The sequence below is a fragment of the Pithys albifrons genome, chromosome Z (genome assembly GCF_047495875.1).
Source record: "Pithys albifrons albifrons isolate INPA30051 chromosome Z, PitAlb_v1, whole genome shotgun sequence".
Taxonomy (NCBI): Eukaryota; Metazoa; Chordata; class Aves; order Passeriformes; family Thamnophilidae; genus Pithys; species Pithys albifrons.
The window spans coordinates 66,634,992-66,649,125 of record NC_092497.1 but is presented as its reverse complement, the minus strand read 5'-3'; the positions used below and the strand labels follow the sequence as shown (position 1 = coordinate 66,649,125).

Here is a 14,134-nt window from a genome sequence, read left to right as displayed (position 1 = left end):
TATAAAAGCAGAACTCCCAATTATAACGTGAAGCATGTTAAATTCCAGACTAGTCCCATTTACTTCAGGCAGCAGCAAAATTTCAAGTAGAAGACAAAGTCAGAGGTTACAGATAGTTCTAACAAGGAGTTTGGAGGACAAAATAATCCATAGACAAGTTGTGTTTGTGACATTGTGAATGTTTGAGTCTTTATGAGATGAGAAGTGTTACTGCCTTGTCCACATGTATACAATTGTTAATCTGAGGTTCTGCTGTGTGACTCCATGCATTAAAGGTTATCTATCAGAAATAGTTATTGAACTTGCCAGAGGACTATGGAAAGCTGGATTTTAAGCTGTGTATATCCTCTGCTACAGAGAAAGCCTACCTGTATCCTTCCAAAAGAGAAGTAAATGGTGTTTCTCCCCTTTAGCTTTCTTGTCTGATCAAAGAACTTATTTTATCTTAAATGGTGAAACTCTCCCCAAGCAAAAAGCAGTACATATCCATTCTCTTCTTTTTTTTCTACAACTGTTCTTCCCTGCTAACAGATCTCTAGGCACCATCTTAGTATCTGTGTGAGAGGGAATGTTGCCAAAGTTGAGTACAAGAGGTGATAGGGATATATTCAGGCATATGAAGAGTGAGGTCTAGAATGCACCCATTCCCTACACAGCCAAGCAACCAGGGAAGAACTTCACCATCCACTCATAAAGGAAATTCTTTCTTGCTTCTGTTAAAGATTCATACCGATTAAATAAAAGATGGCACATGTTTTAATATTTTCCAGCACTTTAGATTCTGTCTCTTGCTTATAAGTACTAGTAGTACATGATACAAGGCATTGCTTTGTGTCATATGTCTTCCATGTCTCATCTAGCATTTTCTTACCTAATAGAAATGCTCACAGTGCTGGAAAGACTTAAAATAAGCAAAGAAAACATAACATTGTGAAGCTACTACATTTGTTGCTTTTTTACAGTTACTTATCTCTTATTGTGTAATCATTATGAATGTTTTAAGCATGCTGTTCAGACCAATGATGATGAATGCTGCATTAGATGTAAAAAAAAAATTCATATTTTGTACAAGTAACATTATTTTAACACTGAATAATACTGAATTTCAAGGGATATCTTCTTCAGTTGCATTTTTCCAGAGTTCACTTTCTGTTCTGGGAATATATTTCTTTTTTTTTTCATTCTCTTCAGCAGTAATAGCACTTTTATTGCTTTTTTAATTTATAATTATGTATACTATTTTTTCAAATTATGCAGTAACATCCAAATCATTATGTTTTAGGTTTACATTGTTGTGCCAGGCACCAAAAAAGCAGTAAAAATGCACAAACACTATTTTGAACAACTTAGCTGTTTAATTCACGGTACCAAAAGAGCTTTTCACTTCCTGAAATGAACATGTTGTGATAAAACTTCAGGGATACAATTTCATAACCCTTATTTCTTATTTCCTTCTTCTAAGAAGCCAAACAGTAGGTCTTCTGGGAGCACATTTCTACTACTTAACAAAGTTCAAATATCCCCTTTCTCTTTTTGAAATGCACAAGTTTGATGCTGAGCTAGAATGCAGAAAATACTGTTGTTATCCTTTAAAAATAATACTTAAAGTCAATGGTTTTGCCACTACAGTTCCATTGCCAGGTTCTTAAATTTTGCAGCTGTGACATTAATGCAGTTAGTATAGGTTACAGTTGGCAGTTTGGACTACAGAATGTGTAGCTGCATTAAAAAACATTGCGTAAGATTATGGCATTGAGGAAACAAGTAATGGAAAGCTGTTTAACATTGGTAGCAGAAATGGCCATGATCACAAGCTGAGTTCATTTGACAGTCTTAGGCAGTATTGCCACTCCTGTAGATTTAAGCACAGGTTTAGACAAGTGGCACAAATGGGGAGGAAAGGAAGGTAGAAGGAGACTATATGGTCTAAAAACTCCTTTGAGGCACTGCTCTTTCATATTTTCTCTCTTGCTCTTTTGAAAGCAACAAAACAAAATGCTTCTGCCTTTTTCTCAAATTAATATATTAGAACTCGATTGCAATGATTTGTTGCTTTTATACTTATGAATTACAAGGTAGCTACTTATAGAAAGTGTTCTCAGTATTTTAACACAAAGCATTACTAAGTAGAAAGGAGAAGAAGAAAAGGAAAGGAATGCTATTTTGTGTTCTGGAATGATCTGTATATTCAGGCTACTAACATCAGAAGTGTGCTATGGTGTGCATATGAACCTGCTGCTCATCTCATTATTTACTGCACTATAAAACTGGATATGACATGAAAAATTAAAGTTTAAATCAAACACTACCAGCACTGCACTGCTGTTGTACTTTCCCTTTTCTTCTTCAAATGAAAGTAAGGGGAATATAAAAGCACAAATAGTAGTATGTTAAAAATACTGACTAGATAAAGCAATGATGCTTTTTCCTAATCTTGATTCTTGGCAAGCTCCAATTTAACCCCGATTTAGTGTAATCTAAATCCTAACTCTGTCGGGAAACTAAGCCTCAAATTAGAAATGATAATCATGAAAATTCATGTTACCACGCTTTTCAGTCCTCTAGCCTTTTATTAATCAGTGCAAAATACATAGTTTTTCCCTTTTTAAATATTTGAATATGGAAATATGTGATTCTGTATCCTCTTTGCTTCAGAAGATTCGCATTTCTTTTCCTAAATAAATGATACCCTGCACTCAAAACACCACCTCACATGTGCTGCCTTTGTTTACATTCCCAGTAAGCAGAACAGACAGACAGACATCCAAAAGTTCAATCATAACCAAATTTGGTTATGTTCAGATGATATGCTCTTCTTTAAGCTATGACAGTGCCTGAGTAAAAATCTGAGAATAAACTCTTACTTTGAGGCATGTGTTTTCATGTAAGTGATGACTCTCCAAACTAATTCTTATTGTTTGGAAAGTCACTGTTTAAGGAGAGTGAGAGGTATTTCGTTGTTCATGTGAATGAGAGAGCACACTTTGAAGAAAGCTTGCTATGTGCAGCCTAATTTAGCAGATTTTGAGAACTGCCAAAAAGTGAAAGCTCTTTTTTCCATTTTCACAGCCTTATAAAGATATCTAATTTCACAGGCTCAGTGCACTCATTTGTTAAAACAGAGAACTTACTTAAAGCTAAATGCTAATAACAGTGAATGTCAACTTACTTAATGCAATGTGAAATTGCTGCTTCAACATTCATAGTAATGATAATTCAGTCTAAGTGGCTCCATGTTCTGTTATATAGACATTACTTTGCAATTTGCGGGGTAATTGCATAAAGAGCCACTAAACAAATTTGTTTTCTTTGCACATCTCTTCGATATATGAGGAATATTTATAAATACGTGAGTTTTGGTGGGATGGTATGGGCAGCTGTTCCCTTGAATTTTTCCTAAGCCTGATCATCTTACCAATGTTGTATTCCCTTTCCTTGTGTGGTATAATTGTGTGAAATTTAAGAGAACTCCCAACAGATACCTAGATCTACTCTTATAGTGTAGCTGTTCCCCTGCTTTACTGATGCACACCACCTCTAAGTAAATGTATTCCTCTGTATATATCAACTTTGAACAAAGGATCTGGGAAATAATTTATTGGGTGTTCATAATTACTTTTATTTGTCATAATTTACTTTGTAAAGTATTTCAGTGAGAATAATGTTTATTAACTGTCACTTTTCTGATGCTTTCTATCTTTTAAATCCAATTCAGTTTTTATTTAGGAATGGCTTTGTTTTTATTTTTCAATTCACTTATATGCTTAGTTCTTCAATAACAGTACAGAATACCAACTTCATTGAAGTGGTGATTTTAGTTTCTCCCTTAGTCTCTGATTTTACTTTTCTCAGTGCTGTATTCAGTTCAGTAGGAGGAAGAATAATTTTGAATAATACGGTCATGATGTCAAAACAGTGCAAATTATATGCTGCTGCCATCTGGAATAGTGAAAATAAAAGCTTTATTTACACTGTTCTTTGAAATAATAAACTTTATTGTGGCAGTTTATCTTCAGTATCTGTAATGTATTCTGGAAATGCTCCATGTGTGCGTTTTTATTCTGTGAGCTACAGAATGACTAAAATTTGCCTGTGGCAAAGCTATCACTGCATCTTGAAATAGTTTTTTTTCTTTCTGAATAGAATGGAGAACCACCTTCCATTTGCAAACTGAGAATAATCGGTTCTCATAGTAAGTATTCTAAGAGCCAGAGTATGTATTTAAATTAGGTGGATTACACAGATCTAACTACAGGAATGTGGAACATGGATGTTTTGATCGTGCAAATAGTTACAGAATCATAGAATCAGCTAGGCTGGAAAAGACCTCTGAGATCATCAAGTCCAACCTTTGATCTAACACTACTCTGCCTACTAGACCATGGCACTAAGTGATTTATCCAATCTTTTCTTAAACACCTCCAGGGACAGTACTCAATGACCTACCTGGGCAGCCCATTCCAATGCCCTATCATTCTTTCCATAAAGAACTTCTTTCTAATAACCAACTTAACCCTCCATTGGCACATCTTAAGCCTGTGCACTCTTGTTTTACTGCTGGTTGCCTGGGAGAAGAGACCAATCCCCACCTGGCTACAACATACTTTCAGGTAGTTGTAGAGAGTGATGAGGTCACCCCTGAGCCTCCTCTTCTCCAGGCTAAACAACCCCAGGTCTGTCAGCCTCTTCTCATAAGACTTGTGCTCCAGACCCTTCACTAGCCTTGTTGCCCTTCACTGGACCTGCTCCAGCACCTCAATGTCCTTCCTAAATTAAGGGGCCCAGAACAGGACACAGTACTCAAGGTACAGCCTCACCTGTGCCGAGTGCACAGGGAAAATCACTTCCCTGGTCCTTCTGGCCACACTATTCCTGATACAGGACAGGATCCCATTGGCCTTCTTGTCCACCTTGGCACACTGTTGGCTCATCTTGAGCTTCCTGTCAATTAGTACCCCCAGGTCCCTTTCTGCCTGGCTGCTCTCCAGCCACTCTGTGCCCAACCGGTAGCGCTGCAGGGGGTTGTTGTGGCCAAAGTGCAGGACACGGCACTTGTTAAATCTCATCCTGTTGGATTCTTCCCACCTATCCAGCCTGTCCAGATCCACTGCAGAGCCCTCCTGCCTTCCAGGAGATGACACTCCTCAACTTGGTATCATCTGCAAATTTGCTAATGGTGGACTTGATCCCCTGATCCAGATTATCAGTGAAGATATTAAACAAAACTGGGCCTAACACTGACCCCTGGGGGACACCACTAGTGCCAGCTGGATGCAGCTCCATTCACCAACAGTCTCTGGGCCCCGCTCTCCAGCCAGCTCTTAACCCAGCAGAGAGTGCCCTGGTCCAAGTCATGGGCTGACAACTTTTCCAGCATTATATTATGGGAGACAATGTCAAAGGCTTTGCTGAAGTCCAGATAGACCACATCCACAGCCTTCCCATCATCCACCAGGTGGGTCATCTGATCATAAAAGGAGATCAGGTTGTTCAGGCAGGACCTGCCCCTCCTAAATCTGTGCTGGCTGAGACTGATCCCCTGTCTGTCTTGTAGGTGCTGTGTGATGGCACTCAACATGATCTGCTCCATAACCTTGCCAGTCACTGAGGTCAGCCTGACAGGCTTGTCGTTTCCTGGATCTTCCTTCTGGCCCTTCTTGTGGATGGATGTCACACTGAGCAATTTCTAATCGTCCAGAACATCCCCTCTGAGCCAGGACTGTTGATAAATGATAGACAGCAGCTTGGTGAGCCTTTCCACCAGCTCCCTAATACCATCTGGTCCCACAGACTTATGAGGATCCCAAGGCACTAGTTGCTTCCTCCTGGATTACAGGAGGCTATTCAGCTACCTGTCCCTGTTTACTTGTTCAGGAGTTAATGTGGATTGAAGTACTTAACAGACACATTCATGAGTTTTCTTGAGAAAGTTTTCTGTCTCGTCTTGAATTCTGGTGCTATTGCCTTGCCATTATACTCCATAACCCAGAACCAAAAGTCATCACAACTTGCTTTAGGTACTTCATGTTTGCACTTCATATCAATATCATAGTAATATCTTCGTAATGCATTGTAACTGGGAAGGTTATTCACACTAACTGTCGTGATAAAATATAGTGCTGATGGTCAAAGTGATTCAGTAAGGTAGCTATGCAAAATTTAAAACAAGACCCGGTCTCTTTCTAAAAGCTGACTCTCTTTCTTGCTGCCAGCAGGGCCTGTACATAATCTGACTGTAACCTTTTATAGGAAATGTAGTCAAAATTTTTAAAAGGTATGGCACAAACACTGGATGAATGTTGCTGTCTCTCTCTTTGTTTAGCTCTGTTGTATATAAGACATGTAGGTTTATCATGAAGAATCAAAGCTTTTGTACTGGATTTGAATGAATTCCTCTTCCTTCTTTGGGACCAGATTTTGTTATACATAGTCTTGACAGTACACCTTTAGCATAGCTTGGGCAGTTCCTGAAATGGTGTGAAATTATTACATCATAAAAAGAAAAGGACTGCAACAGAATCTTTTTCCTTTAAGATGAGAGAAAACACAGTTAAGTAATGAGCAAAACAGGGTTTATGTAGTTGTGGCACAACTATGCCTTCTTCTGTCAATATTACTTAAAGGTAAGTATGTTTTCTTTTTTGGTAGAACATAATTGAACTTGTGGATATTTTCAAGGTACCACTCCATCAAAGTTACTGTTCATGCAAAAACATTGAGTTTGAGTCTATATCAGACTCAAATGCTGTTGCATTTATGAAGGCATGTATTTTATATTGTGTGTAGGTATACTGAAATCTGAAAGTAAAGGCTAATGTGCTTTTTCCAAACAAGTTTCTTGAAAGGGAAGCAATTACTCTTTGACTAAATTGGCAGCAAGGACATTGTTAACAGAACACAGAATGACAGAATTATAGAATGGGCTGGATTGAAAGAGACCTTCAAGATCATCTAGTTCTCTTTTTACTATTTAGAGAGTTGGTTGTTGTGGGGACTTTGTCCAAGGCTTTACAGAAGGCCAGATGAATGACATCTGTAGCCCTTCCCTTATCCACTGCTGTAGTCACTCCATCACAGTAGGCCACTCAGTTGGTCAGGCAGAACTTGCCCTTGGTGAATCTGTGTGGCTGCCCCTAATCACTTCCCTGTCTTCCATGTGCCTTAGCAGAACTTCTAGGAAAGTCTGTTCATGATCTTTCCAGGCACAATGGGCAGGCTGATGGGTCAGTAGCTCTCAAGGTCCTCTTTTCAACCTATTTAAAAATGTCAACAATGTTTCCTTTTTTTCAGTCATCCAGGACTTCACCTGGGTGCCATGACATTTCAAATATCATGGAAAGTGTCTTGGTAACCACATCAGCCAATTGCCTCAGGACTCTGGGACACATCATTAGATTCTAGATTTATGTACATTGAGTTTGCTCAAGTGGTTTTGAACCAGATCTTTACTTACAGTAGGAGGAATTTTGCTTCCCCAGTCCCCATGCTGTTGTCCATACACTCAAGAAGTGTGGGAAGAGAGTTTGCTGGCTGTTGAAGATTGAGGCAAAAAAAGTGCTGAGTAGCTCAGCCTTCTCATCATCTGTTGTTACGAGTTTTCCAGCATTGTTTATCAGATGGGCAAACCTTCTTTGAACTTACTTTTCTGGTTAACATATCTGTAGAGGCCTTTCATGTTACTCTAAGCATTGCTTGCCAGGTTCGATTCAACCTTCACTTTGACCTTTGTCATCCCATCCTTACACAACCAAACTTCATCTCTGTACTCTTCTCAGGTCCCCACCTGCTCTGGCTTCAACAGCCTTTGCATTTGCTTCTTTCCATTTAATTTGATCAGCTGTCAAATTAAAGCCATGTAGGTCTCTTGCTTTCCTTCCCTGATTTCTTGCCCGTTGGTATTGCCAGCTGTTGCACTGTATGGAAGACTTCCTTAAAATTTGTCAACTCTGATCTGCTCCCTTGTCCCTGAAGGCAACTTCCTAGGGGATCTATTTTCTTTAAGAGCTGGAAGTTTGCTTTCCTAAAATTCAAGGGCCTTACTTTACTCCTTACCTGACCCATATCCATCAGGACAGCAAACTGCACCAATGCATGATCACTGCACCCAGATTGCCTCCAATCTTGATGTTCCCAATTAGCTCATTTATTTGGTGTCCCTCAGATTGTATACCCTCCTGGTAGTGTTGCTGTCTGTTTCCTGGCTCAAGAAGTTATCCTTCATGCATTCCAGTAGTCTCCTGGGTTGACACCAGCCTGCTGTGCTACTTCCCCAGCAGATGTCAGGGTGCTTGAAGTCCCTGAGCAGGGCACGAGCCTGTGAGCACAATGGCTCCTATAGCTGGAGCAAGAACACTTCATCAGTAGAATCCCCTTGATCAGGGACCTATATTAAAAATGAAACCACAAGGTTTCCTTTGTTGCCTTGGTCTCTAATTCTTACCCACAGGCTTTTGATCTCATCATGGCTGTTCAGAGACAATTCTTCAAACTCCAGCCATCTCCTCATGCAGAGAGCAGCCCCTCTGCCTCTCCTCCCCACCCCTGTCTCTTCTGAACAGCCTGTAGCCCTTGATACGCTTCCTCCAGCCATGTGCCATCTAGTTTCAGTTACGGAACAAAGGTCATAGATTTCTAGCAGCACAGGGGCTTCCAGCTCCTCCTGTTTCTTGCCTGTGGTGCATGCATTGAGTGAGCATGTCAAGCAGGTTGAATACACATAGAGTTCAGAAATACTAACAACCATGATACAAAGCAAGTCAAGGCCATTGTGTATCATTCTGTCTTAAGGGCTCATGTGGTAACCCTTCTTTGTAATTGCCTTTTATGTTGTTTGAATCATACACTGGGTAAAAAACCAGTATTTGCAGAGTTCTTGCAGCAATTGGAAATTATACTAGCATACTCTAAATGCATTATTTTAATGCAAATAATGGAATGCAGCACTGTTAAGACACTTAACAAATTCAAAGAATGTGTTGTATTTCTAAATCCCTTGTATCTGTTATCTAAACAAAATATGTATTACATATATGAGTCACTAAGCGACAAGGACAGAGAAATCTGACCTTTAATGGCCTCTCAAAATGGCAGTACCAAATGGCTTTGGGAAGGTCAAGTCTGATTTAAATTGTTGATGAATTGGAAACTAATGCAGTAAAACTGAATATTACTTGGGAAGAGCAGTACTACAGTTTAGAGCCTAATGAGCATATTAATGATCAGTAAAAAATATTTTTCTATTCATCTCATGTAAAACTGTAGAAGTACCAATACATCAAAATTTTCTAGTAGTTACTTTTCTCTTACTGTGGCGGACAGACAGTTGTGCAATGATTTGATCCTCAGCTCTCTTTCATAGTGTATTTGGCGATCTGTCAAACTTGGTATATCATCAAAGTGTAAAGACAGTTTGTACAAATAATGAATAAACTTAAAAAGTGAAAGAGCAATTGACATCTTAAAAACTAAACCCACAGTGATAAGCCCTTCAATTAGAAATCTCATTATTTCCCTGGTCCATTTGATGTTGAATATTGGGGTTTATTGCCAAATACCTGAAAGCCAGGTTGGATACAAGCCACAACTGTCAAAAATTGGGTATTTGAGTCTGTTACATTGTGATGTTTCTCATGAAAATTTCATGAAGAGCATTCATTCAAAGAGATTCTATGCATAAGGCAGATGGATGGAATTTAATTGCCCTTATTAAAAATAAGAAAAGGAAACTCTACACTACTCAATTCTATTAATATTCAAGATAGATTATCTTTGTTGTACACTTAGTTATTTGCAAAAGGGACCCCAGGGTTTTCTGTATGAGCCAAGTAGAAAAGGAAAGGTCAGGTCAAAAAAATTCTATTCTGTGTCACAAGTTAAATCTTGTCAGCTAATACCAAAGTAAAGACTCTGTGTTTATAAGCAGACATGAAGCATACCTGTTGGTAGAAATACCAGTTCTGAAAAGTTATGTAAGCATACTAGGGAGTTGTACTTCCTGACCAAGGCCCTGGGATGATTGATGAATCAAGGGTGCAGCTTATTTTTTCCTGTGTTCTTCCATTTGCAGGTGGTGACGTTGAAAGAAGCAAATGGACTCACACAGCTGCATGGCTAGTGTCACCATCAAAATTTTGTGGTTTTGCTAATGGGCTGGCCTACATGGCACCAGACATGCTAAATCCAGATAGGATTTCTCCTCTTTCAAAGCAGGAAACAGGGTCTTTGGTCAAGGGCTAGTGAGGCTTATTGATAGGGCTTTAAACTAGATAAGACAGAGGAGGATATCATCAGGTTTAGTAGTGGTAAGGTCTGGGATAACATACCACCCCACTGATATTGCTTAGATGCCTGAGCCAGCAAGAGATGCCCAGAGCCTGGAGAGGGTATGCGTGTCAGTGGCATAAGACCTGGACAGCACCAAGAAATTCCATCCACTCCAGACAGAAGGTCAGCTTCTTTGTAAGCAGCAGGGGGGATAATCTAAATGCCTGTGTGCTAAACATGCGGCATGGGAAATAAAGAAGAAGAAGTAGAGATGTGTGGATGCAACCTTATTGGCATCACAGAAACACAGTGGGATGTCTCCTATGACTATCCATCATATTAGAGAAGTCATGGCTGTGCAATGAAATTCCCAGGAAAAGGGAAAATATGACCCCCACTTTAAAAATGGAAATAAGGAAGACCCAGAGAACTACAGGCCAGTCAGTCCTACCTCAGTGCATGGCAGAATCATGGAGCAGATCCTCCTGGAAACTATACTAAGGCATATGGAAAATAATAAGACATCCAGAATAATTGTTGGCAGCCAACATGGCTTCACTAAAGGCAAATCATACCTGACAAATTTGGTGGCCTTCTATGATGGCGTTATGGCAGTGGTGAACAAGGGAAGGCAGCAGAAATCATCTACCTGGATTTGTGCAAAGGGTTTGACACTGTCCTGCATGACATCCTTGTTTATAACCTTCAGAGACATAAATTTGACAGGTGGACCACTTGGTGGATAAAAGATTAGTTGGATGATGGCACTCAAAGAGTTGCAATCAACAGCTCAATGTCCAGTTGGAAAACAGTGACAACAGGTGTTCCACAGGGATTTGTATTTAGGATGAGAACTATTTAGCTTATTTGTCAGTGACACAGACAGTGGAATTGAGTGCACCTTCAGCAAGTTTGCTGATGACATCAAGCTCTGTTGTGCAGTCAACATACTGAAGGGCAGGAATTCCATCCAGAGGGATGTGGACAGACTGGGAGGTGGGCCCATGGGAAACAAGGCAAAGTAATGTACTGCACCTAAGTTGAGGCCATTCCAAACACAAATACAGGCTGAGTGGGGAATTAATTGAGACTATCTCTGGAGAGAAAGATGGGGCTGTTTTGGTTGAAAAGCTCAATATGGTGTGGCAATGTGCACTCACAGCCCAGAAAGCCAGTGACATCAAAACCTGCATCAAAAAAGGTGTGAGCAGAATGTCAAGGGAGGTGCTTATCGCCCTTTGTCTGTCCTTCTCAAAGTTGATGTGCAGTACAGCATTCAGATCTGCTGCCCACAACACAAAGAAAGACATTGACCTGTTTGAATGAGTCCACTGGAAACCCACAGGTTGATGAAGGTCTGTAACACCTCTTCTATGAAGAAAGACTGAGAGAGTTGGGGCTGTTCAGCCTGGAGAAGGAAAGGGAGACATTCTTCAGCCTTTCAGTACTTAAAGGGGGCTTACAAGGAGGATGGAGAGGAACTTTTCACAAGGGCATATAGTGATAGTAAAAGGGCATTTTCCTTAAGCTGAACGAGTGTAGGTTTATATTAGATCTAAGGAAGAAAAGCTTTACCATGGGGGTGATGAGTCACTGAAACAGATTGCCCAGAGAGGCTGTGAATGTCCCATCCCTGGAGGTGTATGATACCAGGCTTTTTGTGACTCAGAGTAATCTGGTTTAGTGGAAGAGGTCCATGGAGGTTGAAAGTATAAGATCTTTAAGGGTCCCAAACTATTCTGTGATCTTATGTGTATCTATATGCATTTGTCTTGCGCACAATCAAGTCGCTCTTGGGCAACAGCACACCCCAGGAACTATGGAGATTTATAGGCTGTACGTGCTTGCTGAATGTTTTTCAGAAAAGTCTTAAGACTTACCTAACTATGACAGTTCTTCATGAAAGAGAGTTTATGTTGAAACATCTCTCGTTGTAGTTTTATTCCCTAATTAATTACATGTCAGTAATGACCAGTCAATACATTTAATAACATGTGATTTAGAGTAAACATTGATCCTCTTTCTTGGATTATTTTTGCTTGTCATTTTTGAAAGGAAATAATAGTAATTATTTTGCAATAAAATATTTTTGGCATTGTAATGAAAATCTGGAACAAGGTGATGTATTTCAAATAGATTGTTTTAACTATGCTAACTTGATTTCTGAGAAATTGCCTGATCCCACTCTGCTTCCAGAGTTACTTGCTAACAAGTATTATGTTAAGGAGGCCGGTTGCTCTTGTTTGGTATTTCTAAATATTTCAATATTGACCACACTAGGATGATGATTTAGACCTTATCTGAGTGTTTTAATAGACACTGTTGTGTCTATGCAAGATCATTATGTCTCTGTAACTGTCATTTTAATTTTGCTAATCTGCATAGCTACCATGTTTAGAATTTCTCAGTGCTTTGCAATGGTGTAATGCGTTCATCCTCACAGCCCTTCTCTGTAGCACTATCACACCCATTTAGAGATGAACAACTGAAGTATGGGGGCAATAAATGTTAAGAGCAACAGCAGTTTAGTAATAATGGTAAAAGCAAGAAACACAACTTTGGTCTTCTGAGTCACTGGCCAGGTTCTGTACAGTATGGTTGTGTTTTCTTATGTACTTACATAATGTAAAGAAAAGGCTTCTTCCCTGTTGTTGTTAGACATTGTAGTTCAATATATCACGTAAAATAGTAAGAACTCTTGCAAGCAAAGCATCATCAATGTTGTACGTTAGTATGTCCAGTGATTATAGACTTTGTGGTATATCTTTTGTGATTAAATGCATTTTCTAAGAAAGTATAATGTTTGTAGCCATTTTTTATGAACTGTTTATTGTGTATTGGACGTTTGATCCACCAAAGTTAATTGGAAAATAATGACTGGGTGTCTGTTTTTAAAGTCCTTGTGATCAGTTCCTTTCAGTTCCTTATGTACAAACAATTAGATGACCCCTGAATGCTAAGCAGGATGGTTATTTGGGCTTTCATGCAACACTAGCTAACTAACTTGAACTTACACATTTCTTTTTCAGAGGATCAAATTCCTCGAGGTTTTCCCACCATTGATATGGGCCCACAGCTGAAGGTGGTTGAACGAACTCGTACAGCTACTATGTTATGTGCAGCCAGTGGCAATCCTGATCCTGAAATAACTTGGTTCAAAGATTTCTTACCTGTTGACACAAGCAACAACAATGGCCGCATCAAGCAGCTACGCTCAGGTAGGGTCTTGTTACTGTTTCCACCAACGCCCAGAGTTGTTCTCTCTCACTTTTTCTTTCTTTTCTTTCTCTTCCTTTTTTAAAAATTTTTATTTATAGGTAATAATTTCTCTTTCTTCTCTCCTTTTCTGTGTTACTGAGTGTGTTGTCCATGTCTGTGATGTTGTCATAGCTTTCTATATAGTCTGTCTCTATATGTTTTGCAGCTTCTGTTTACTCCACATTGCTCACTGCTGTGACTGTATTTTTTGATAATTTTTTTCTTTACTGCTTTTTGCAGTACTTGATGGATCCATTTTCTCCTCTTTCTTTCTTCTTTCCTTTTTATTTTTTTAACAAATTTATTTCAACATTGGACTTCGTTCAGAAATTGCAAGGAGTACCAATGGTTATATTCATCAAAACCAAAACCTGCATTAGACACTTCAATTTAAATTTAAAATGTATTTTGTGCTGTCTTTTCCACATTTGACTTCACCAAAGATTAGCCAGTTTGGACACATCTTCTTTCCTCTCACAAATACATAAAGCACAGTACTACTTCCAATGCAGATTTATACCTTAAAAAAAAAAATCTTTGGATAATCTATGGAATAAAGTTGGGGTTTTTTTTTGCTGGCTGAGCATTTTTCCAACACATTTAGCCACAGTAG

At 39.2% G+C, this 14,134-nt stretch overlaps 1 protein-coding gene across 18 annotated transcripts in view; it reads left to right on the top strand.

Moving 5' to 3' along the window:
• PTPRD (protein tyrosine phosphatase receptor type D) overlaps positions 1 to 14,134 on the top strand; it is a 368,346-nt gene that overhangs the window by 214,236 nt on the left and 139,976 nt on the right. For all 18 annotated transcript variants that reach the window (XM_071579825.1, XM_071579819.1, XM_071579818.1 and 15 more), the window contains exon 5: positions 13,293 to 13,481. In XM_071579825.1, the coding sequence (XP_071435926.1) occupies positions 13,293 to 13,481 (189 nt within the window). The remainder of the gene's footprint in view (positions 1 to 13,292; positions 13,482 to 14,134) is intronic.